This window comes from Mastigoproctus giganteus, chromosome 13 (genome assembly GCF_048544385.1).
Source record: "Mastigoproctus giganteus isolate SK-2022 chromosome 13, ASM4854438v1, whole genome shotgun sequence".
NCBI lineage: Eukaryota > Metazoa > Arthropoda > Arachnida > Uropygi > Thelyphonidae > Mastigoproctus > Mastigoproctus giganteus.
Genome location: NC_143587.1, coordinates 148,784,260 through 148,807,402, shown reverse-complemented (window position 1 = coordinate 148,807,402; position 23,143 = coordinate 148,784,260). Strand labels below are relative to the sequence as shown.

General features: G+C 38.0%; 1 protein-coding gene across 3 annotated transcripts in view; it reads right to left on the bottom strand.

Annotated features, from left to right (window-relative positions):
* The window catches only part of LOC150076514 (trafficking protein particle complex subunit 11-like), a gene marked incomplete at its 3' end in the record, with an annotated part of 510,629 nt that overhangs the window by 389,446 nt on the left and 98,040 nt on the right, over positions 1–23,143 (bottom strand). For all 3 annotated transcript variants that reach the window (XM_090388020.1, XM_090388018.1, XM_090388019.1), the window contains 2 exon segments: positions 5,546–5,660; positions 19,321–19,391. In XM_090388020.1, coding sequence (XP_090244146.1) covers positions 5,546–5,660; positions 19,321–19,391 — 186 coding nt within the window.

The following is a 23,143-nucleotide window of genomic DNA, read 5'->3' as shown; positions in this document are numbered from 1 at the left end:
AAATGTAAAGTACTACATATGGGAAACAGCAACCCCAGAGCAACGTATCAACTCTGTGGTACTACACTGACAGTGGTAGAGAATGAAAGGGACCTGGGGGTGGTGGTGCAGGCAGATATGAAGTTCTCTGAGCAGTGCAGACGAGCTGCAAGAGTAGCTCATGGTGTATTGTCAATGATATATAGGAATTTTTCTAGCAGGGATAAGGAGGTGATTATTCCCTTGTATAAGGCAATGGTCAGGCCACACCTAGAGTACTGTATACAGGCCTGGAGGCCTCATTTCAGGAAGGATGTAGAGCTGCTGGAACGAGTACAGAGAAGGGCGACTAGATTGGTGAATGGGACAAAGGGGTTCTCTTACGAAGAAAGGCTTAAGTTTTGCAAATTACAGTGTCTGGAAACTAGGCACCAGCGGGGTGATCTGATAGAGGTGTACAAAGCCTTGAATGGTTTGAGCATGCTCAATGCTGATGGGATTCTTCCTCTAGCTCAGAAAAATCACCTGAGAGGGCATAAATTCAAATTGAGGAAAGACAGATGTAGGATAGATGTGCGGAAATTTGCCTTTAGCCAGCGGGTGGTTGGTGGGTGGAACAGACTTCCATCCCTTGTCGTGGAAGTTGATAGCCTAAATAAGTTTAAGGCTCAGCTGGACAGGTATTTCGAACGAACAGAGGGGTGAAGTGGAAGTGGTTATTTTTATTTATTTATGTTACTTTTTTTTTTTTTTTTTTTTTTTTGGCTGATGCTGCATAAGCTTGCTTTCTTGCATCAAATGCCTCTACTAATGCTAATGCTAATGTCTGAGACCACTGTAGTCACCTTTACAAAAGCAAAAACCCTTCCCTTTACCACTAATGGTAGTTACATCTTTAAGTAAATCCCACATCGGTGCACTGTAATGACTGCCACCTAGTGGTTCCTTTATCTGCAAATTCTTAATGCATGAATAATCACTGCTGATAATCAGATCAAGAGTAATACTCCTTCTGGAACATGCTGCTGTAGAAAACAGTCATCCAATAAATCCACAAAAGTCTTGCTAGTGCGTGAGTAACCAACTCATGTTCCAGTCAATATCTGAAAATGGTTTGGTTTTTTTAGGAGCATTAGCAACTAAGGCCATATTGCTCCGGGAATATGCGGTGGTCATTCCCTGACCTTTCCGCATCCTTCGTATTTGGTGGTGATGGGATCGAACCCCAGTCTAATCAAGAAGCGTGTGCTACGCACTGTTGCTCCTTCCCACCTGGCTATGGAGGTGCCTAACATCTGAAAAGTTAAGATCCCCATTATAAGACATTCTGATTTACTGCCCTGCTCCATTTCTCCATAAAGTTGTTCATTGTACTCCTCAGAGTCATTATGCCTATAACACACTCCTACTCTCACTTTTGCTTTCCCAGTGCTTATGTCACACCAAACTGACTCAACACTGCACTGCATCCATGTAAATTGGATGCACTGCCTTAGATTTTGTGTTTCCTAACAGGTAACTCCTCCTCCCTTCCTATGTTATACACATTTCTGTACACATTGTGCTTCCCATATTCAAATTCTGCATTCCTTTTATTTGTGTGACACCATGTCTCCGATGTCCTCACAATATGCTTTGATGTCTTGACCAACACTTCAAATTAATTGAATTTATTTACAATTCTTCTAGCTTTAGTGTATGTGTAAGCCAAATTGATTGACAAAGCTCTCATCATATACTCCCTCTTATCATGTTCTTACTCTTAGTTACCCTAACACAGCACATGCATTTACTTGTTTCATGATCACTCCCAGCAGTTCTTAAAATCCTCAATACCTTGCTTTCCAGGCTGCTGCTCATTCCAATAGAAGCATTACAAACTAGCAGTTTTCTGACCAACCTAACATTGCTAGCTTGTGGGAATACAAGCTAGTAATGTTAGGTTGGTCAAAAAACTGCTAGCTTATGAGGATACACGGACTAGCTAGCATTTTCAGACCAACCTAACAATTGCCTCGATAGCATCACTAAATATTCCTGCAAATATTCCATCCCTGTAGAAGCACTCTCTCCTGTTAACAAGCACAGACCATGCTGATAAAAATTCTACCCCACGTGCCTTGCATAATCTCTCCAGGGGCAAATTGATTGACAAGGCTCTCATCATATACTCCCTCTTATCATGTCTGGGCAGAATTGCAGACACCTTTAAATTTAATCCTAACTCAGGACTCTCTTCAATGTTGACCTGTATACTTATTAATTAAGTCTACAGATCTCTTACACAATGTTATTTGTGCCAACATGTACAACAATATCATCTTTTGTGCCCTTAAAAGATGGTATGTGCTGTAGAATGTCATCAACTCTTGCTTCTGGCAGACATACCCTGGTCCTATTCCTCCTATCCTTTTTGCAAAATATAATTCCCATTTCTCTAACAATGGAGTCACTGACAATAACTAGTTCCTGTGGAACCAGCACATTCTACCTTGAAGATCAGAAGTGGTTTGCAACTTCTGCTTCACAGTACAGAACTCATACAGATAAAGTTTAGATGCTAATGCAATAAATAAATGAGGATATCTTGTTTAAATGCAAATTTATAACAACAAAGTGCTATTTTAAAGCATCAGCATTACACCATTTGAATATCTTGATAGACACTTAAGTTTCAGGAAATGAATTATTAGCATTAGTAGATACATATGATGCAAGAAAGCGTGGTTTTTTTTTTTTGTTTTTTTTTTTGTTTGCTTGAAATTTTTTCAGCACATTGCCTTTCATATGTCCATAGGGAACCATACATATGGTATCCAGTTCAGTGATAGAGATAACTCTACCTAAAGAGGTGACATACATTACTCATTTTTAGAAAAGTGAAAATAACTGAGACATTTCTTTCATTACTAAAGTAAAATAAGTGTGTGTGTGTGTGAGACTTTATTTGTGGCTGGAGTGAGGAGATTCTGGCATTCTCTTGCATATTAGCATTAGCAGAGGCATATGATGCATTAAAGCAAGCTTATACAACATCAGCCAAAAAAAAAAAAAAAAAAACTTCCCATTTCATGCATCCATTTACTCCAAAAGTTTGTCCACTTCTTCCTTGAATGTATTTAAACTATCAACTTACACAATGATAAATGGAAATCTGTTCCAGTAATCAACTATCTGCTGGCTAAAGGCAAATTTCCACACATTTATTCTACAACTGTCTTTCCTCAATTTGAGTTTATGCCCCCTCAGGTTTATAATCTGAGCAAGAGGAAAAATCCCATTGGCATTGAGCCTGCTCAAACCATTCAAGGTCTTATAACCTCAATCAGATCACCTCAGGTTCCTAGTCACCATACACTGCAATTGGCAGGGACTTAAGCCTTTCTTCGTAAGAGCATCCCCTTTGTTTCCCTCACCAGTCTTGTTGTCCTCTGTACTCGTTCTAGCAACTCTACATCCTTCCTAAAATGAGACCTCCAGACCTATATGCAGTACTCAAGGTATAGACTGACTACTGCCTTATACAAGGGGATAATTACTTCCTTATCCCTACTAGCAAAATTCCTGTATATCATTGACAGTACCCCATTACCTGCTCTGGCAGCCTGTCTGCACTGACCAGAAAACTTCATATCTGACTGTACAATTACCTCCAGGTCTTTTTCATTCTCCACTACCGAGAAAATGATTTGATGGCGTGACATAAAAAAAAAATTTCAAACATTTCAAACAGTACAACACTTAATTATGATTTTATATTTTCATTAAATGCTGTAATTAACACTACAATCATAGAGACAGTTAATTTGATCACTTGCTAACTTGAAATTGTTGCAAAATTAGAACTTTATGCAATTTTTCAGCCCTTTTAACTACAAAGTGCAAGTCCATGACATTTCTTGAGTGCAGTACCACACAATTAGTACATTTCTCCGGGGTTACTACTACCCATATGCGCAGTACTTTGCATTTGTCAATGTTAAACGTCAGTTTCCACTGCTCAGCTCCCCAACTTTTCTAGATCCTGTTGCAATAGCATACTGTCATTAACAACCCTGCCAACCATTGTAGCATGTGCAACTTTGACATTAAGCCAGATATACCTTCATCAATACCATCGATAAATATACAAAACAACAATGGGCCCCGACACTGAACCGTGGAGGACTCCACTAATAACATTAGTCCAAGAAGAGAAGTGTCCACTGATTACCACTCTGTCTTCTCCCACTCAACCATCCCTCTATCCATAGAAGCAACTTGCCCTTAATACCATACTGCTCCAACTTGTAGTCTTCCATGTGCAACAGTATCAAAAGCTTTCCTGAAATCCAAGTATATGATATCAAAATTATTTTTTGAATCCAGTTTCTTTGTGATCACATCATAGTATCGAATCAAAATTGGTCAGACAAGACTTTCCCTTAACAAACCCATGCTATGCCTGAATTATTACTGCAGTTTTGTCAAGATAATCCTGCTTATTTAACCAGTGACTCCATTATTTTCCCCTGAACAGAAGTTAAACTACGAGATCTGTAATTATTCATGATCCCCCTTGAAACAACTTTATCCAGTCTCATGGATGGATATTTTATACATTCACTGAGGATATGTCTGACTGTAAGCACCATGTTATAGTGGTGACACTGAGGGGAATCCTCTGCACTTAACAGGTAAGCATGGCTGATATTTGTATGACCTATGAGGAGATGACATTACCTCTGTTAGTGTTTTGATCTGAAGCTCGAAGGGCATTATTCAAAGGTTGATTTGAATATTTTGAAGCTTATTGTTATGCTTACCAACTGTGATCCACTCTAATTGCAGTTTTCCTTATTCACAGCTTCAGCTTTATATCAGGTTTTCCCAATCGTGATTTTGCTTATTCACAGAAAATGAGGGTAGCCGATGTAAATTATTCGGTAAATGATTTGATGGCTTGACATAAAAAAAAATTAAAACATTTCAACAACACTATTATGATCTTATATTTTCATTAAATGTTATAATTAACACTACAATTGCTGCAACAGTCAATTTGACCACTTGAAATTGTTGCAAAATTAGAACAACTTTCTGAAATTTTGCAGTGCTTTTAACTACAAATGTATGAGTCCATGCTATTTCCTAAATTTCCATTACCTTACAGCATGTACAGCTGCAAATAATTTTGCACACATTTTTCTTTTAAATTTTCTCTTTCAATTAGCCTTTAATTGAAAGGACTTTAAATTGAACTTTGATTGAACTTTAAACTTCAGCATTAAAAAAAAAATTTTTCTCATTTTCAGTCAATCAACAATTAATTCAATAGAGTGAAACTACAGTGACTACTGCAGCTGCATATCTCTCAACCAAAGTAATAATTAAGCACAAGGTCTAGCAAAATCTTCTTGACAACAGAAGTCATCTGTGTTGTAAGTATAGTTCAGATTTTTAATTGGCAGATGATCAGAGAAAATAGAAATGAGGGGGGGAAACAGTTTAAAAAAAATACATAACTTTTAGTTCACTTTATGTCTACCTTGTACAACACACAAAAATTTGAATTAGATTCACTTACCGTAGAGTATAACCAAACAAATGATCAGAATGAGGAAGAACAAATAATGTTTTAGCAGAAAGATCACATGCACTGCAAATTGCTGCTATTCCATGTGATGTCAAAGAATCGTCAGCTTCAAAAAGAAAGCAAAACAAGGTGTATAAAAACATCTGAATATTAAAATTCTATATTTAATGATTACATTTATCAATTCAAAAACTAATCTTGACAGCACTATTCATAAAAGAAAAATGCATATATAGAGACAGTCCCAACCTGCAATGCATTACTATGTCCTGATGCAGCTGATAAGTTTACTTATCAAGTTCACAGCATTCTGATTTTACTGATTTTAAAACTACCAAAAAATTTTTCCAAAATGTTAAGATGGTCACTGCTGCTTACAAGTTTCACCACATTTGTTATTCATCAGAGTACTTGTAAGTGTCAAGTACTAATAAAAAAGTGTCAGAAACTATGTAAATAAGTGTAACTACTAGTAAGTGTCGGAAACGACGAGTGCATATAATATCTGCATATGCTGGATAGTTTGACAAAATATATTTTTAATCCCTTTTCCAAAAAACTTGCACAGGCCTCATATATATATTTCAATAGTGAAAATCATAAAATAAAAGAATTTATCAAATATCTTAATGATTGTATTGCAACCAACACTGATAAATAAGCAGAATATTATTATTATATATTATTTCTCCCTGATTGGGGGTCCCATCTCGTGACGGGTATTTCTACCAAGTACACAGGGTGGTTGTTGTTATGTCTGGTGTTACTGTTGGTCAAGGAACTCTCTGACTATCCTACACGTGGTCAGGATTGCTACTTTCTGGAGTTCCTTGTAGGTGTTCGCTGGGAGACCTATTGCTTCTAGGCCGTTATATAGGGTCTTTGGCACCATACCTGTGGTTAACACGATGATTGGGATGGTCGTTACTTGTTGCATATGTCACATCACTTTGATCTCCTGTCTTAGGTTCGTGTGCCTCCTAATTTTTTGCTCATGGGTTTTCTGGACATAGTGTTGGGAACCGCTATGTCAATCAGGTAGGTAGCCTTTTCCATCGTGTCCACAAAGATTATGTCTAGTCTGTTGTGCAGGATGGTCTTATCCGTTATTATGGCACATTCCCAGTACAGCTTGGGGTCTCTAGTACTGCCTGGGGTTCGTACTTGTAGTATGGTACACTTTCTGTGGTCAACTGGTATTTCCTCACCAGCTTCTGATGTATTATCCTGGCTACCTGGTCGTGTCTATGAGTGTACTCAGTCTGGGTGATCACTTTGCACCCCGCGGTGATGTGTTGGATCGTTTCTTAGGACAGGTGGCATCGTGGACATGTGTCATCTGACATTCCGGGCTCCTTTGCAATGTATTTTCTATAGTTTCTGGTGTTCATTACCAGGTCTTGGATGGCCAGCATGAATCCTTCGGTTTTGGGGAAGAGCGTCACGCTTGTGAGCCATGCATTGGAAGCAATGTTATTGATGTGATCGTGATGGAGGTCATTGTAGTGACTGCCATGGAGTGTCTTCTTTGCCCATCTTTCCAACTTTGTTTCTTGTGCCATCTGGGCGGGATGGGGTTCCTTGCTTAGGTTGAGTGGGATATACCACATATCTATCTTCCTTATGGCCTGGTGGAGTAGTGCTTTGTTGTTCTCGAAGTAATCCTTCAGGTTAACTATTGCTATTTTCTGTTGCTCTATCAGGCCCCTTCCTCCCTCTTTCCGAGCTATTGTTAGCCTCTCCACTGCTCACTTCGGGTGGTGTTGGCAGCTCTTGGTCATCACTGTCCTTGTCTTTCGCATGATATCTTCTAGCTTGGTGTTAGTCCAATCTATAAACCCGAAGGTGTATGTTTGTACTGGAGCTGCATAGGTGTTTATGGGTTTAACTGTGTTCCCTCCGTTCAATTTTGCTTTCAGCAGGCTTCTGAGTTTCTGATGATAATTTTTGATCAGGCACTTCTTGATTTCCTTGTGCTCTAACTGCTGAGCCTGCATCATTCCTAGGTATTTGTAGGTCTCTCCTTCTGTCATAGCTTTAATCTCTTTACCAGTCAGCAGCTGGTAGTTTCAGCCAACTAATTTTCCCTGGTGCACTGTGTGGGTCTTGCATTTGTCTAGATCAAATTCCATCCAGATGGCCTTGATGAATTCTTGGGTGATCCGGAGTAGTTGCTGGAGTTACTTCTCGGTTGCCGCGTAGAGCTTGATGTCATCCATGTACATCAGGTGGGTGAGAGTGTACAGGTTCTTTCTTCTTTCTTTGAGGTTATATCCATACTTGCTGCCATTAAGCATGATGGATAGCGGGTTTAGTGCTAAACAGAGCCACAGTGGGCTCAGAGCATCTCCCTGAAAGGTTCCATAACTGTGGCATCTATAGGTTAATTGCTCCACCGCTTGCATCCTTTCTGATGTTCGGCCATTATGTTCTGACTCTCTCTAAGTGGTCTGATATCTTCTTGGTTATGCAGCTGGTCAGGACCTTTTACATCATTGGGAGGCAGGTGATTGGCCTGTATTTTGCCAGGTTTCAGTCTTTAGGCTTCAGATATGTGACTCCTTCAGTGAGAAACTTCAGGATTGTCTCCGGGTGCCTTATTATTCAAGTGAACTGCTCTGCTAGGTGCTTGTGTGTGCAGATTCTTGTACCAGTAGTTGTGGATGTTATCAATTCCTGGGCTTCACCAGTTGTGGGCGTTCCTGATCGACTGTTTTACTTCTTCTCGAATTTCCCACTCTCTCATCTCTTGTATGTCCTTGATTTTCTTCTGTTCTACTTCCATCCAGGATGCTCTGCTGTTATGTCTTACTTCACTGCTCCAGATATTTCCCCAGAACTCCTCGATCGTCTTCTACTCGGGTGGTCCATTTCCTGCTTTCTCATCTTCACTCAGTTTTCTGAGTGAAGATGAGAAAGCAGGAAAGTGTGGTAGCCTTACGGGGGCCACCTGCTCCACTGTCTTGCTCAGGAGACTGGCTCTAACTTTGAGCTTCTGCCTAAGGCCTGAACATGAGTGACTTTATCCTGCACCACACTCGATGCAGTATGTACAGTATGTAGTCATGAGCTGTACATTGTCATATCAATCTCTAGCCTGGTAATTTCGTAGTATGCTTGCATGATGTACGTATTCATTTCAATGCTCCACTTCATGCGCTGCCATTTTCTTCCTTCCTGGGTGGTTACTAGTGCAGTTGAACAGGAAGCACTTCCAGTTGGTGGGGCTGGATGGTCTTGCCTTTTTCTTGTGGTAGCCTTACGGGGAGCAGCGGCACTTGCTCCACTGTCTTTCTCGGGAGACTGGCTCTAACTTTTCGAGCCAACCCCTCTACCTAAGGCCTGAACACGAGTGACTTTATCCTGTGCCACACTCAATGCAGTATGAATAACATTTCTTTGCGACATCATCCATCTATGAATGTGAACTTGTTTAGCTTCGGCTTATGTCCAGTGGTTTTGTTTTTTAGTTCTTGCGAGTGACACCGGATGACACCACTATCTGCCTCAGCCGTCACTCCAACCTTGGGGAAGATAAGTCCAATGGAGTAACTTTCGCGATGTTATTTTTTTATTATTATTTTTTTTTTTTTTTATATATTATTATTATATCGGTCTCCCAGTAATAGAGCCATGCTCGCTTCCACCAAGGTGGGATTCGAACCCGGGTCCATCACGCCCCTTTATTATTATTATTAATAGCCTTATGATGCAAGGAAGCCTGAAGCTTATGCTGCACAGGCAAAAAAAAAAAAAAAAAAAAAAATTCTGAATTACCCTGAGAGAGAGAGAGAGAGAGAGAAGTAGAAGGGAATCACCAAGAAAAAGAAGAATGATAATATCCAAGCTCAGGACCCTGGGTGTGCCAAGTCCATACTCACTAGATGACTTGGCACATGATTAACAGATTACATAGAAACATGGTGTAACTCGTGCAGCCTGTGATGACACGGGACAAAATTTGGTATGGGGTGTACCACAGAATAACGATGAAAAACTTCGGCCAGGTATAAGGAACATTTATAGGAGTTGTATAAGAATTACCAAAAAGGCCACATTACAGAAGTCAATATAAGATGCTCAAAAATATGGTAACATGACATCAGTACAGCATATGATCCCCTCCAATGGCTAAACAGGCCTGACAGCAGTGAACCATGCTTGATATAAGGGTGTCTATAAGATTCTGTGGCAATAAATCTCATTCTTCCACCCGCAAAAACGAGGAGTTAGCTGCCAGCATGCGATGTGACACACAAATGCATCCCACACGTGTTTGATCAGATTTAAGTCTGGTGGTTGTGTTGGACACGGCAGTTGCTGGATATCTTCAATTTCAAGATATTCCTCCATCACTTGAGTTGCATGCGCAGTGGCATTAGCATGCATGAAAAGAAAATCTGGGCCAACCACACCCCTAAACAGTCACACACATGGGTTCAAGGATCTGTTCTCGGTACCACTGCACAGTTACGGTACCCCATTCAAAAACATGAAGAGAGTTGTGCCCATTGATCATTATTCCATAGCAGACGAGAACACTGCCTCCACAAGTGCCCCTTTCTCTGATGTTGAAGAGATGGTACCGCATTCCTCATTGTCTCCAGATGAAATGTCTAGAATCTGTTTGTAAGCTAAAATGGGCCTCGTCAGAGAACAGAACTGTACCCCATTTGTCAGGGGGGTCCAAGTCACATGTTCATGGCACCAATTTCAATGAGTTCTGCAGTGGTTTGGGGGTTAATAGGATACAAGCCACTTGCTTCCTTGCATAGAGTCCACATGAACTGAGCCTTCTTAACACAGTCTGGTTGAAAATGTTTTCACCTGTGGCTGCAGCAACCTCAAGAGAGTTAATAACTGGACATTGTAGGGTTGCGTCTTGCTGTTAGAGCCAGACAGCAGTCTGTTCTGGTGACACAGTCCTCAGGCAACCATGGCCAGCTCTTGTTGTAATGATTCCTGTTTCCTGAAACTGATTCCATAGTGTCAAGTCAACGCTGCATGACACTTTAAGAAAACTTGCCACTTCCACCTGCAACTACCCAGCTTTAAGTTGTCCAATGGCCTACCATCTCAAAGAATCATCTAAACGACAATGGTGCACCATTTGAATTTGCATGCCAGGATGCATATAATATCAAATATTTGCCTTTGGTGACACTGTTCACAATACCATATTCATGGAAAACATTTTGATCTGTTAATTTTGTTGAACAGTGTATAATTACATGACTTATTTCTAAGACCGAATAGTATCATCTTCGGAAGTGATGCAATTTGAAAACAGACCGGCTCAAATTCAAATTGCTGATGATTAATCTGAAGTGGAGACTGTTGACACAAATTCATCCTCCCCATAGCATCTTGAAAGCCAAAGTACTGTCTAAAATTGGAGTGAATATTTTACTTGAGTGCAATAGTTCAATTGCACTCAAGTAAAAACATTCACTAATTCAATAAATTTAGTGGTACAATATATATATAGTGATCATGGAGAAATTTACAAGTGGAAAGAAGAAATTCAAATTTCCTCAAAATGTTCTTCAATTGGGCCAACACTTCGACAGCAGTAAAAGTAACATTACTAATAACAAGCTACCTAAAATGTTAAATTTTTAACCTGTTGTGCTTTATTTAAGTCTCTTATTCTTTCAGTAAATATTTCCTTTATCAAATGTTTTTATTATGTGGAACTTGGAATGAAGTAATTTAAATGACTATTGGCCAGTGTACAATACTGCAGGGTCATTTTTGCAAAAATATATTATCTGGCTGATGGATCAGAAGCATAACAATTAGTAGCATTATTCCTATGAAAATAGGTGCTTCAACTCACAACTACAACTCCTATGATGACTTGCAGGAATCAGTTGTGTCATAAGTCAGATGTATAGCATTAGTAGAGGCATATATGCAAAAAAGCAAGCTTATATAGCATCAGCAAAAAAAAAAAAAAAAAAAAAAAAACTCTTCTTGTTTTACTCATCTATTCACTCCAAAAGTTTGTCTAGTTTTCAGACTTGAATTGAATTTATTTATTTACACTGTGAAATTCCACAACAACAGATGGAATTTTGTTCCAGCAATCAACAATCCACTGGCAACAGGGGAATTTCTGCACATCTATTCTACAACTGGCTTTCCTCAATTTGAATTTATGCTTCCTCAGGTGTAGAATCAGAGCAAGAGGTAGAATCCCTTCAGCACTGAACTTGCTCAAACCATTCAAGGCCTTATACACCTCAATCAGATCACCTCACAGGTATCTAGCCTCCAGACACTGCAATTTGCAGAACATAAGCCTTTCTTGATAACAGTAACCCTTTCTTCCACTCACTAATGAGTTCTCCTTCCCTGTACTCAGTCTAGCAGCTCTACTTCTTTCCTAAAATGAGGCCTCCAGACCTGTATGCTGTATTCGAGGGGATAATCAAGGGGATAATCAATTTTACAAGGGGATAATCACCTCCTTATCCCTGCTAGCAAAATTCCTGCATATCATTTACAAGGCCCCATGAGCTACTCTTGCAGTCTATCTGAAATGCTTAGAAAACTTCATATCTGACTACACAATTACCCCAGGTATTTTTCATTCTCCACTACCATGAGCGTAGTGCTGCATAGTTGGTAGCTTACTGTGGGGTTACTGCTGCTCATATGCAGTACTTTGCATTTGTCAATGTTAAACTTCAGTTCCCACCTCTCAGCACATCTGCCCAACTTTTATAGATCCTGTTGCAAAAGCATACTGTTATTACTACCATTAACAACCCTACCAACCTTTGTATCATCTGCAAACTTGGACATTAAGCCTGATATACCTTCATCAATACCACTGATAAATACCGAAAACAATATTGGGCCCAACACGAATCCCTGGGGTACTGCACTAATAACATTAGTCCAAGAGGAACAGCATCCATTGATTACAATTCTCTGTCTTATCCCACTTAAACCATCCCTTTATCCATAGCAGAAACTTGTCCTTAATGCCATATTTCTCCAACTTGTACAGTATTCTTCCATGTGCAACAGTATCAAAAGCTTTTCTAAAATCCAAGTACAGTCGACTCTCGATTTCCGGGATAGATGGTAAAAAACAAATCCGGATAATCGATTTCCCGGTTAATCCAAAAATACAGAAGTCCTCGACATACGTAAGCTAAGACATAACTTCTTACTTCGTCGAGTTTTACGTAACTCGGGAATGACTAATAAAAAATTGCTACTATATTATTATTGACAAATCTGAATTCAGCGCGTTACTTGTCAATCTTTCACCATTTTCATACATTCTTATTAGTTTAATTTTCTAATCCAAATCAATCGCTTTCCTTTTCTTGGTAGATTTACTAGTGCCGCTGTCACTTATTCTCTTAGTCGGCACCATGATAACTGTCAAAATTAATTTTTTTTATGTAAAGAACTTCACAGTGTGAAAGCGAAATCTCACTATTATCAACCTTAACCCAGGGGTTTAGGTAAGTTTCCTGTAGATACACACATTAACAGGATCATATTTTTCAACTGCTAGCTCATCAATATAACTGCATAAGCCACAGCAATTTCATTGGATTATATTCTAGATTACCCAGGTTTTAGACTTGGGTGCATGATCTGACTGCTTATTCAAAGAGGTAGGCCTTATATTGTTCCCATTTTGGCTTATCTTTCTTTGGGAATATAGATTGACCATTATCCATGTTATCTTCTGCATGTAGCATCAATATTGCATCACTTTCTTCCAACTGATCATCTATTTCCATGTTACAAGTAACACAATTCAATTGTTTTATTCACGTAGAAATAGTGTGCTTTGGTTTGGTTAATTCCTGTGATTGGAGTGTTAGTGATTGGTGCTACAGTGATTGGAGTGTTAGTTACTTAATGAAGTAACTAATAAAGTAATTAATTACTTAATAACTAATTAGTAATCAAATAAGTGTTAATTAATTGCTAAATAATATTCATTAATTAGCAATTAATTACTTAATCAAGCACCAAATACAAATGGGCTGTGTCTGAGCATGTATTTGTTTTGATGGGTGAGATCTGATCACACTCAGGTGGCCAGATATATGTTCGGGCAACTAAGACATCTGTTTGAATGGCAATTGTTCTGTAGCCTTTGAAAGCAGCTGATACGAGAGTACAAGCATACTTGCTAAGATTTGTTTTCATACTTTCAGATAAATTATCTTGTTTTCTACCTTGTAATTGAAAAGGCTGGATGATTTTCTTTGCAGTTTGGGCACATAAGAGTACAGTGCACTTCAAATGGCTGTGTTCTTTCGACCCACTAAGAGGACAGACTGCATCACCTCATCTATCGCATGAGAATGCCCATATCATAATTTTGTTTATTATTCTATATCTTCCTTTATACAAGGGCAGTTCGATAAGTAATGCAGAATTACTCACGTGTGTGTGCAAAAAAAGAGAAGAAAAGAATTTATGTTGTACTATCAATTACCCATTAACACACCTATAATTTTTCTGATGTTTTTAGATCTAAAGATATGGAAAGACAAAGTGGCAGCTGTTTCCGGTACAGTGTGCCAATGGAGTTCCTGTCAAATCGGGTGATCAATTGACAACACCTATCCATCAAAAACTCCTGCAGTCTATATGGAATGCACAATTGAAGAGAGGGCGATTTCAACATCAAGAACATAGCAAGAGCTGGAAGACAAACGTCTGTAACAAGCAGTGAAAACAAAGAACTTGTTGATCAGCTCATTCAAATGACAAGTGCATGACTACCAGACAAGCGATGGATACTGCAAAAATGTCAAAGGTAAGTGTTTTGACCATCAACAACTAGGGTACAGAAAAATCTGTTCTCAGTGGGTGCCTAAGCTGCTCATGAGAGATGATGGCTGCAAGGAAAGAAATCTATGAAGGTCTGGAGAGTTTGGTGCTGATGGTCCCGAGTGCTTTACAGGAGTCATCACATGCGATGAAACATGGCTCTTTCATTACAGCTCACAAACCAAATGACAATCCATGAAATTAGCACACCCTACATCATCTATTAAAAAACTAAAACTTCTAAATCATTAACAAAACTTATGGGGCCCACCTTCTTCTGGGATCAAAAAAGAACCATTTTTATCGATTTCTTGGAAAGTGGAGCAACATCAACAAAGAAAGACACTGCTTGTCCCTGCAAAAGCTTAAATGAGCTCTGAAAGACAAAAGACCTGAACTGAATCAGCAGGATATTAAATTTCATTAGGATAATACAAGACCACACACAACACAGATGGCACTATTGGAAATCACCCATGTGGGATGGAGCATAATGCCTCACCCACCTTATAGCACTGACCACACCCCAATGAGATTTTTTTTTTTTTGTTTAGTAGACTGAAGGTATACCTGCATGGTAAGGTTAACAGTGATATTATTATTGTTGTTGTTGCTCTTATATCATTTCTCCCTGATTGGGGGATTCCACTCAGTGACAGGTATTGCTACCAAGTACACAGAATGGTTATGTCTGGTGTTACTGTTGGTCGAGGAACTCTGACTATCCTACAGGTGTTCAGGATTGCGACTTTCTGGAGTTCCTTGTAGTTGTTCTCTGTGAGACCTATTGCTGCTAGGCTGCTAGGTAAGGTCTTTGACACCATACCAGTGGTTGACACGATAACAGGGATGGTCATTACTTCTTGTATATGCCACATCTCCTTGACCTCTTATCTCAGGTTCGTGTACTTTCTAATTTTTTCCTCATGGGTTTTTTTTTTTTTTTTTTTTGTAGTTGGTGCATCGGCTTCTGTGGCCATAATGCACCTCCCAAGGTTTTTGCAGTACTTTGATTCAAGCCCAAGGCGGGATTTAAACCCGTGACCTTTGGGTTGCTAGGCAGGTACTTTACCCACCCAGCTAGCCCGGTCGGCTCCTCATGGGTTTTCCGGACATTGCTAGTGTTGGGAGCAGCTATGTCAATCAGGTAGGTACCCTTTTCCATCTTGTCCACAAGGGTTGTGTTCGGTCTGTTGTGCAGGATGGTCTTATCCATTATTATGGCGCAGTCCCAGTATAACTTGCGGGTTGGGGTCTCTAGTACTGCCTGGGGTTCGTACTTGTAGTATGGTACACTTTCTTTGGTCAACAGGTATTTCCTCGCTAGCTTCTGATGTATTATCCTGGCTACGTGGTCGTGTCTACAAGTGTACTCAGTCTGGGTGATCACCTTGCATCCCCCTGTGATATGCTGAATCATTTTTGAGCCCAGGTGTCATCGTCAACATGTGTCATCTGACATTCCAGGCTCCTTTGCGATGTATTTTCTATTTCTCCCTGATTGGAGGATTTCACTATTATTATTAGCCATATGGAGCAAGGAAGCCTGAGGCTTATGCTGCACCAGCCAAAAAAGATTCCCAAGTTACCCTGAGAGAGAGAGAGAGAGAGAGAGAGAGAGAGAGAGAGAGAGAGAGAGAGAGAGAGAGAGAGAGAGAGAGAGAAGGGAATCACCAAGAAAGAGAAGAATGATGATATCTAGCTCAGGACCCTGGTTATGCCAAGCACATACCCACCAGCTGTGAGCCCCTGGGGTTATATGGAACTCTTTTCTGACATTAAACATTGGTGTAAACATTAGCCTCCTGTTTACCAAAGTGCCTGCAAAGACTGCTAGAGAAAATGCAGAGAGTGTGGTGATTCTTACTTTGAGCGATATTTTTATAAAGTTTGAAAGATTGTATTTTATGTATTTTATGTGTGGTTACAATATTTCAGATTATAAAGATCTTACAGCTTGCAGTGTATTACTTATATACCTGACCTTGTATTTTAATTATTTTTGATTTATTATCAACATTTTATCCTTCTGTTATTGTTGTTGATCATTATTATGCTTTTTTAATTATTATTTTTTTTATTTATTATTTTTTTTGGCCAGAGCAACAAAAGCTTATTGCTTTTCTTGTATTATATGGCTAACACTAATACTATTTTGTGTTTAATGAAATATTTATAGCATATTTTGAATTTTACAGATCAATGGAACAATGTACCATATGTTTGGCTTTTTTTTTTATGAATTTGGGTATACTTATTCTGAAGATTTACTTAATTTTTGCACAATTTCAAAGTTATACAGTATAGTTATATAGTACAGCATAAAATTATACTACAGTATAGTGTTTACTACATTGTGTATGCAGGCTGAAGCTCAATTCTAGTAGACCATTCTCTTCTGCTGTGCTGCTCTATCAGGAGCAGAGAAAGCAAGGAACTTAGCTAAATCCAGCATCTTAAAGTCCTCACAGACTGGTCATGTGTGTGATGTTCTGAGACATGCTCCACACTTCCAGTTTTGTTTATTTATGAACAGAGTGCATACCAGGAATCAATAAGTGTAAATTCCCACTATGAACTAACACACCTTGCAAACTTTTACTTGAATTGTAACTAAAATCAAATTATTCATAAAGACCAATCATATCAAAACAATAGGGATTCTGCAACAATGCAAAAACATATATAAGTGATGTTTTTATGTGGAGGTCTGGGATCCAATAGTTTCCACTCTTTCAAACAAGATGTCAGGAGCTCTGAATTGGATCTGGTTAGACCCAAGTCATGCAAATCATCCAATTCTTGCTGATTAAGGAAAACAGAACACTATACAGGTAACCTTCGTATAACACGGTAGATAGGTTCCTATACAATCTCGTGTAGTGTGAAACTGTGTTATACAGGGCTAAGAAACAGTACAAAAAAGGGGTTACATTCCAAAAGCTAACAAAAAATACACCATTTTTTTTTATGACTATTGGAAACAATTTTTATTAAAAATAGTAATAATTGAACCAACGCCTTACAAACTGTGATACATATATGTCAGATAATGTACGTTCATTTAAGTTTCTTCCTCTTCATCACTGCAAAGCACAACCAAACAAGAAGGTTTTCTCAGTTGCAGAAGCAGAATACCTTCTGAACTTTCTTCTGCAGCATCTAGATTTCATGTATCTTCTGTTCTCTCTAAAAAATCAGTAATCTGGTTTGTTTGCTTTTGCTGGATAGATCTTTGTAAATTTCATGGTATTGAGCAAAGCATTTTTGAAGCTCCCTTTTGTGCTCCATTCAGTCAAAGGATCTGCATACAAAAAATAAGATTCTAATTACTCGGCTAAGTTCATGCCTTCCCATATGCTTTTTGTAAAAGTTGGAACTTTATTATTTTTATTATTATTATTAATATCCATATGATGCAAGGAAGCCTGAGGCTTATGCTGCACCAGGAAAAAAAAATAAAAAAAAAAAGTTCCCGAGTAACCCTGAGAGAGAGAGAGAGAGAGAGAGAGAGAGAGAGAGAGAGAGTCAAAAGTAGAAGGGAATCACCAGGAAAGAGAAGAATGATGATATCCAGCTCAGGACCCTGGGTGTGCCAAGCCCATACTCACCAGATGTGAGCCCCCGGGGTTCAGAATTTTCATCTGCGCTATCATCCTCTGAATTGATTTGGTTTACCACCAATGCCATTTCCACCAAATCTGCTTTGCCAGCCTCTTTTTCTACCAATAATTATTGAACATCTTCAGTAGTCACATCATCAAAACCTTCCCCTCCTACCGGCTTAGCAAGTTGTACTATCACACTGATTATGTTTTCTGCCGGTTCAACCATATTTCCTAAATGAACTGACTCTGGCCATACATTTTTCCAACACTCAGTTAATGTTGATGGTTAGTTTTACTTTGAGCGATAAGGCTATGATTCCGATACAGTCCACAATTGAAAAATGTTTCTATGCCTCCATCACTTCAATAGATTCGGAATCATTTTTTCCCAAAATCCATTGTAATAATTTTCTGATATAATGAGTTTAAAGGTAAATTAAAGTTGTATTAGGTGGTAGAAATATTACTTCAATGTTTGGATGACTTAAATCTTTCGGATGGCCTGGCACATTATCAAATAGTAATAAAACTATTAAATCTAGATTTTTTTCCACACGTTCAATAGCACAGAACCTAACATGGGAATTTTCCCCCTTTTTTTTTTTTTGCATAACGACCAGCAAGCCAAAAGCAGGGATTCACAAAAAAGAATGGAAACGTTGAAAAATTATATCCAACGTAATAGCAGGGTTTCCCCCACCAAAAGCTTAAAAATACCTTGTTATGCGAGGTTTGCAGCAATTCTCTAACCATGTTATATAAGTACCATATTGGGCAAGGATTGCAGCAATTTATCAATCATGTTAGAGCAAAATCGTGTTGTAAAAGTACCATGTTATATGGGGGTTGCCTGTACTTGAATATATGTAATTTGGGAATGACAGTACTCTTGTACGACATGAATACTTCAAAGTTACTTTATTAAGTGCTTGTAAACTTTGCTGGATCATATCATCAGACCAATACAAGAGCTGATACCAGCTCATGTATTGATCTGATGACTTCACTTATTGGCTATCAAACTAAGACAGTTCACGTGGCAGTCATAGTAAATTAGCAGTTATGGAACTATCAATAAACCCCAAAATACTAAAATAGTTTAGTGAACAACCTTTTCTAGTTTGCACACACATTATAAACTGAAACACATAATCAAAAGTATTTCTTTTTTAAAAACAACTGAACATTTCACTACCCTAGTGAAATTCACCTTTATTCCAGATAATCCTGATGATACAATACAGAATAAAGTAAACAACAGAGTAAAAGAATATTAATATTATTAATACAAAGTAGTATTAATATACACAGACAGTAAATTACTGAAGTAATGAAATTACTTACTTCCTAAATGGGGACCTCTTTCTTGAATTAATACCAATGCTACTTTTGTATTTCTTCCTTGTAAACTATTTCTATGACAAATGTGAGAGTTAGTAAATATAAAATAATCCTCATCAAGTAGTTCACTTAAGTCAAAGGCTTCTTTTTTTTGTTCACAATGAAACAAATAAAATGTATTTATCATACTACAATACAAAAAAGTATTTATACTAAATGTTTGAAACAGGTTATCTTGGTCAAAATATATTTATTACTAACAAAAAAGTATAATTAAATTACTTATCACAATAATTAAATAATTTATCACAACACTCAACACTTTAATAAAATATAGCATGGGGAAAAAAATTACATGCACATGCATTTCATTTAAAAGGCAATAGTATGTATCTCGCTTATTTTTGTATTTAGAATGTTTGTCATCTGGACCTTTTTTTGCATATTTGGGTTAATTTTTGAATTTGATGTTAAAATTAGAATAAGTATTACAATTTAAATTTCGTGTCTAAATTTAATTTTCCCTAATTAAGAGCTTTTTCTTTTTCAAATAGGAAAGTTGTTCCTTGTCTTTATTTCAATTTAAAATAGTCATCAGTGTAAATACTTCAGAAATGAAAATAAGCTGATTTCATGAAACAAAAAACAAAATGGTATATTAATATACACTAATAGTTTAATGGCAGCCAAAAGCAGAGAAAATTTATTTTAGCATTGCTTCTATTGGAACATGAATTACTAAGTCTGCAGGGATTCCTCACAGAAAAAGGAAAATATATCAGTATTTTTAGGGTTACCAAGTGCAAAAACAGCCACACACACACATACGTGCTATATTAATGCTGAGAGAATAGTAAATAAATCTGATGACTAAGAATGCAGATGTTGCAGGAATATCAGAAACATGGTGCCACTTGGATACTATGAGGAATGAAGAATTTGAATATGGTGAGTACACATGGGACAAAAGGATGGGGAGGAGTTATGTACTTAGTTAAGAATCACATAGAATCTAAGGCAGTGCATTTATATGAAAAGAATGGCCAGAATAATGGTGAGTCAATTTTCAGTGTAGGCACAGGGAAAACAAAATTGCAAGTAGGAGTATGTTATAGGCCAAATGATTGTGATGAGCACACTGAACAATTATACACACAAAAAGAATGGCCAATAAATCAATGTCTTAGAAAAAAAGGATATTTTAACTTTCCAGATACTGACTGGAACTTGTGAGCTGGTGTTGGTTGTTCACACAATAGAAGAGCCTTTATCTGCTACTGTGTGATAGATGCATTGAATGACTGTTTTCTGCACCAACATGTTAGCAAAGCAAGAAAAGAAAACAGTTTTTTAAGTGATTATTGGCAGTGACTCTTCACGTATTAAGAATCTCCAGATAAAGGAACCACTTGGTGTTAGGGATCATAAATCCCCTGATGTGGGATTTACTTTAAGTGTAAGTTTTATAAAGGGTAGAGGGGCAGGAATATGCTTTTATAAAGGTGACAACAGTCTTAAAAACTTTTAAATGATTTTCAGTGGAACCAACTCATGTTGCCAACTGCAAATTCTATGTGGAAAGCATTCAGGGTTTGAGTAACTGTAGAAGCTATCAAGCTTTTTTTTTTTTATTTATATATTCCAGTATCTCTTTTATCAATATGATAATTTTAGAAATAAAGATTTATTTAAGAGATATTGTTAGGGTTCAGACTTAAATGAATGTCATATGAACTGATAAGACTAGTGGCAGAGAAGCAGAAAAAAAGATAATTATAAATTATTGGGGGACATAAAAACCTACACTAAATGCAAACTAGTCTGTAATCAAGTTAATGGGGGGAGACTAAGGCATGTTATGTGAAATCTTTGCTAGGAATGCAAAGAATTCTTACTTATGTTCACACTAGGAGCCCAATTCTTCTCATGGTTTTCAACAGAAAGATATTAACATTTGATCAATCTTGATGCCAAGAAAACTCTGGGTCCTGATGGCATATCTCCATTGGTTCTCAAAACTTGTACACCCAAGCTGGTTCCTGTTTTTCTCACACTTTTTTTCGCTTTCTTATTCTGCGTATTTTTCTTTCTGCATGAAAATTTGCCAATATCAAGCCTTTCCCTAAAAAAAGATAAATCCCTCCCTTTGACTCATTGTACTTGCCTCTACTGTTTAATAACAGAGAAATCCAGCAACAACCAACTCTTTAACTCAAAACCTTCCACTGATAATTGATCACCAGTATGGATTTCAGTGTCAATCCACTAGGATATATTTTTTTATGTTACACTTCTTTTGACAAATTACATCAAAAAGTCTAGTGAAACTCAAGCAGTTGCTCTTGATATTTCTAAGAGAGTGTTTGAAATAAAGATTTTCTAAACAAGCTCCCTCCCTTTTTATGGAATGGCAGTTTTTAACAATTAGGTAGCCAATTTTCTCTCTAATCACTCCTTGTCAGTAATGGTAGGTAGCTCTCTGTCATTAACTTCTTCACTAATAGCATTAGCATTAGTAGAGGAATACGATGCAAGAAAGCAAGCTTATGCAGCACCAGCCAAAAAAAAAAAAAAAACCCCGCTCCCATTTCACCCATCTGTTCATTCCAAATACCTGTTCAGCTCAGCCCTAAATTTATTTAGGCTATTAATTTCTACAATAAAAGATGGAAGCCTGTTCCACCAATCAACTACACACTGGCTAAAGGCAAACTTCTGCAGATCTACCCTACAACTATCTTTCCTCAATTTCAATTTATGCCCTCTCATGGTGATTATTCTGAGCAAGAGGAATAATCCCATCACCATTGAGCATTATCAAACCATTCAAGGCTTTATACACCTCAATCAGATTACCTCACAGGTGCTTAGTCACCAGACACTGTAATCTGCAAAAATTAAGCCTTTCTTCGTAAGAACAACCCCTCGTAACATTCATTAATCTTGTTGCCTTTCTCTGTACTCATTCCAGCAGCTCTACATCCTTCTTGAAATGAGGCCTCCAGACCTGTATACAGTACTCAAGGTGTGGCCTGAACATTGCCTTATACAAGGGAATAATCACCTCCTTATCCCTGCTAGAAAAATTCCTATATATCATTGACAAGACACCATGAGCTACTCTTGCTGCCCGTCTGCACTGCTCAGAGAACTTCATATCTGCCTGCACAATTACCCCCAAGTCCTTTTCATTCTCTACCACTGTCAGTGTAGTACCACACAGTTGATGTTACTCTGATGTTACTGCTTCCCATATGTAGTACTTTACATTTGTCAATGTTAAATTTCATTTGCCCCCTTTCAGCTCATCTACTTAACTTTTGTAGATCCTGTTGCAGCAGCATACTGTCATTAGTGTCCTTAAAAACCCTGCCAACCTTCGTATCATCTGCAAACGTGGACATTAAGCCTGATATACCATCATCAATAAGTTTATATATACAGAAAACAACAATGGACCCAGCCCTGAGGGACTCCACTAATAACATTAGTCCACGAAGAGCAGTGTCCATTGATTACCACACTCTGTCTTCTCCCAATCAACCATCCCTTTATCCATAGCAGCAATTTGCCTCCAATGCGACACTGCTCCAATTCCGGCAGCAGTCTTTCTTGTGCAACAATATCAAAAGCCTTTCTAAGATACAAATATATGATATCAAAGTTATTGCCAGCATCCAGTTCCTTTGTGACCACATCACAGTATCCAATCAAATTGGTCACACAAGACTTCCCCTTAACAAAACCATGCTGTGTCCGAGCTATAACTGAAGTCTTGTCTAGATGATACTGCAGTGCTTCTTTAACCAGTGCCTCCATTAATTTC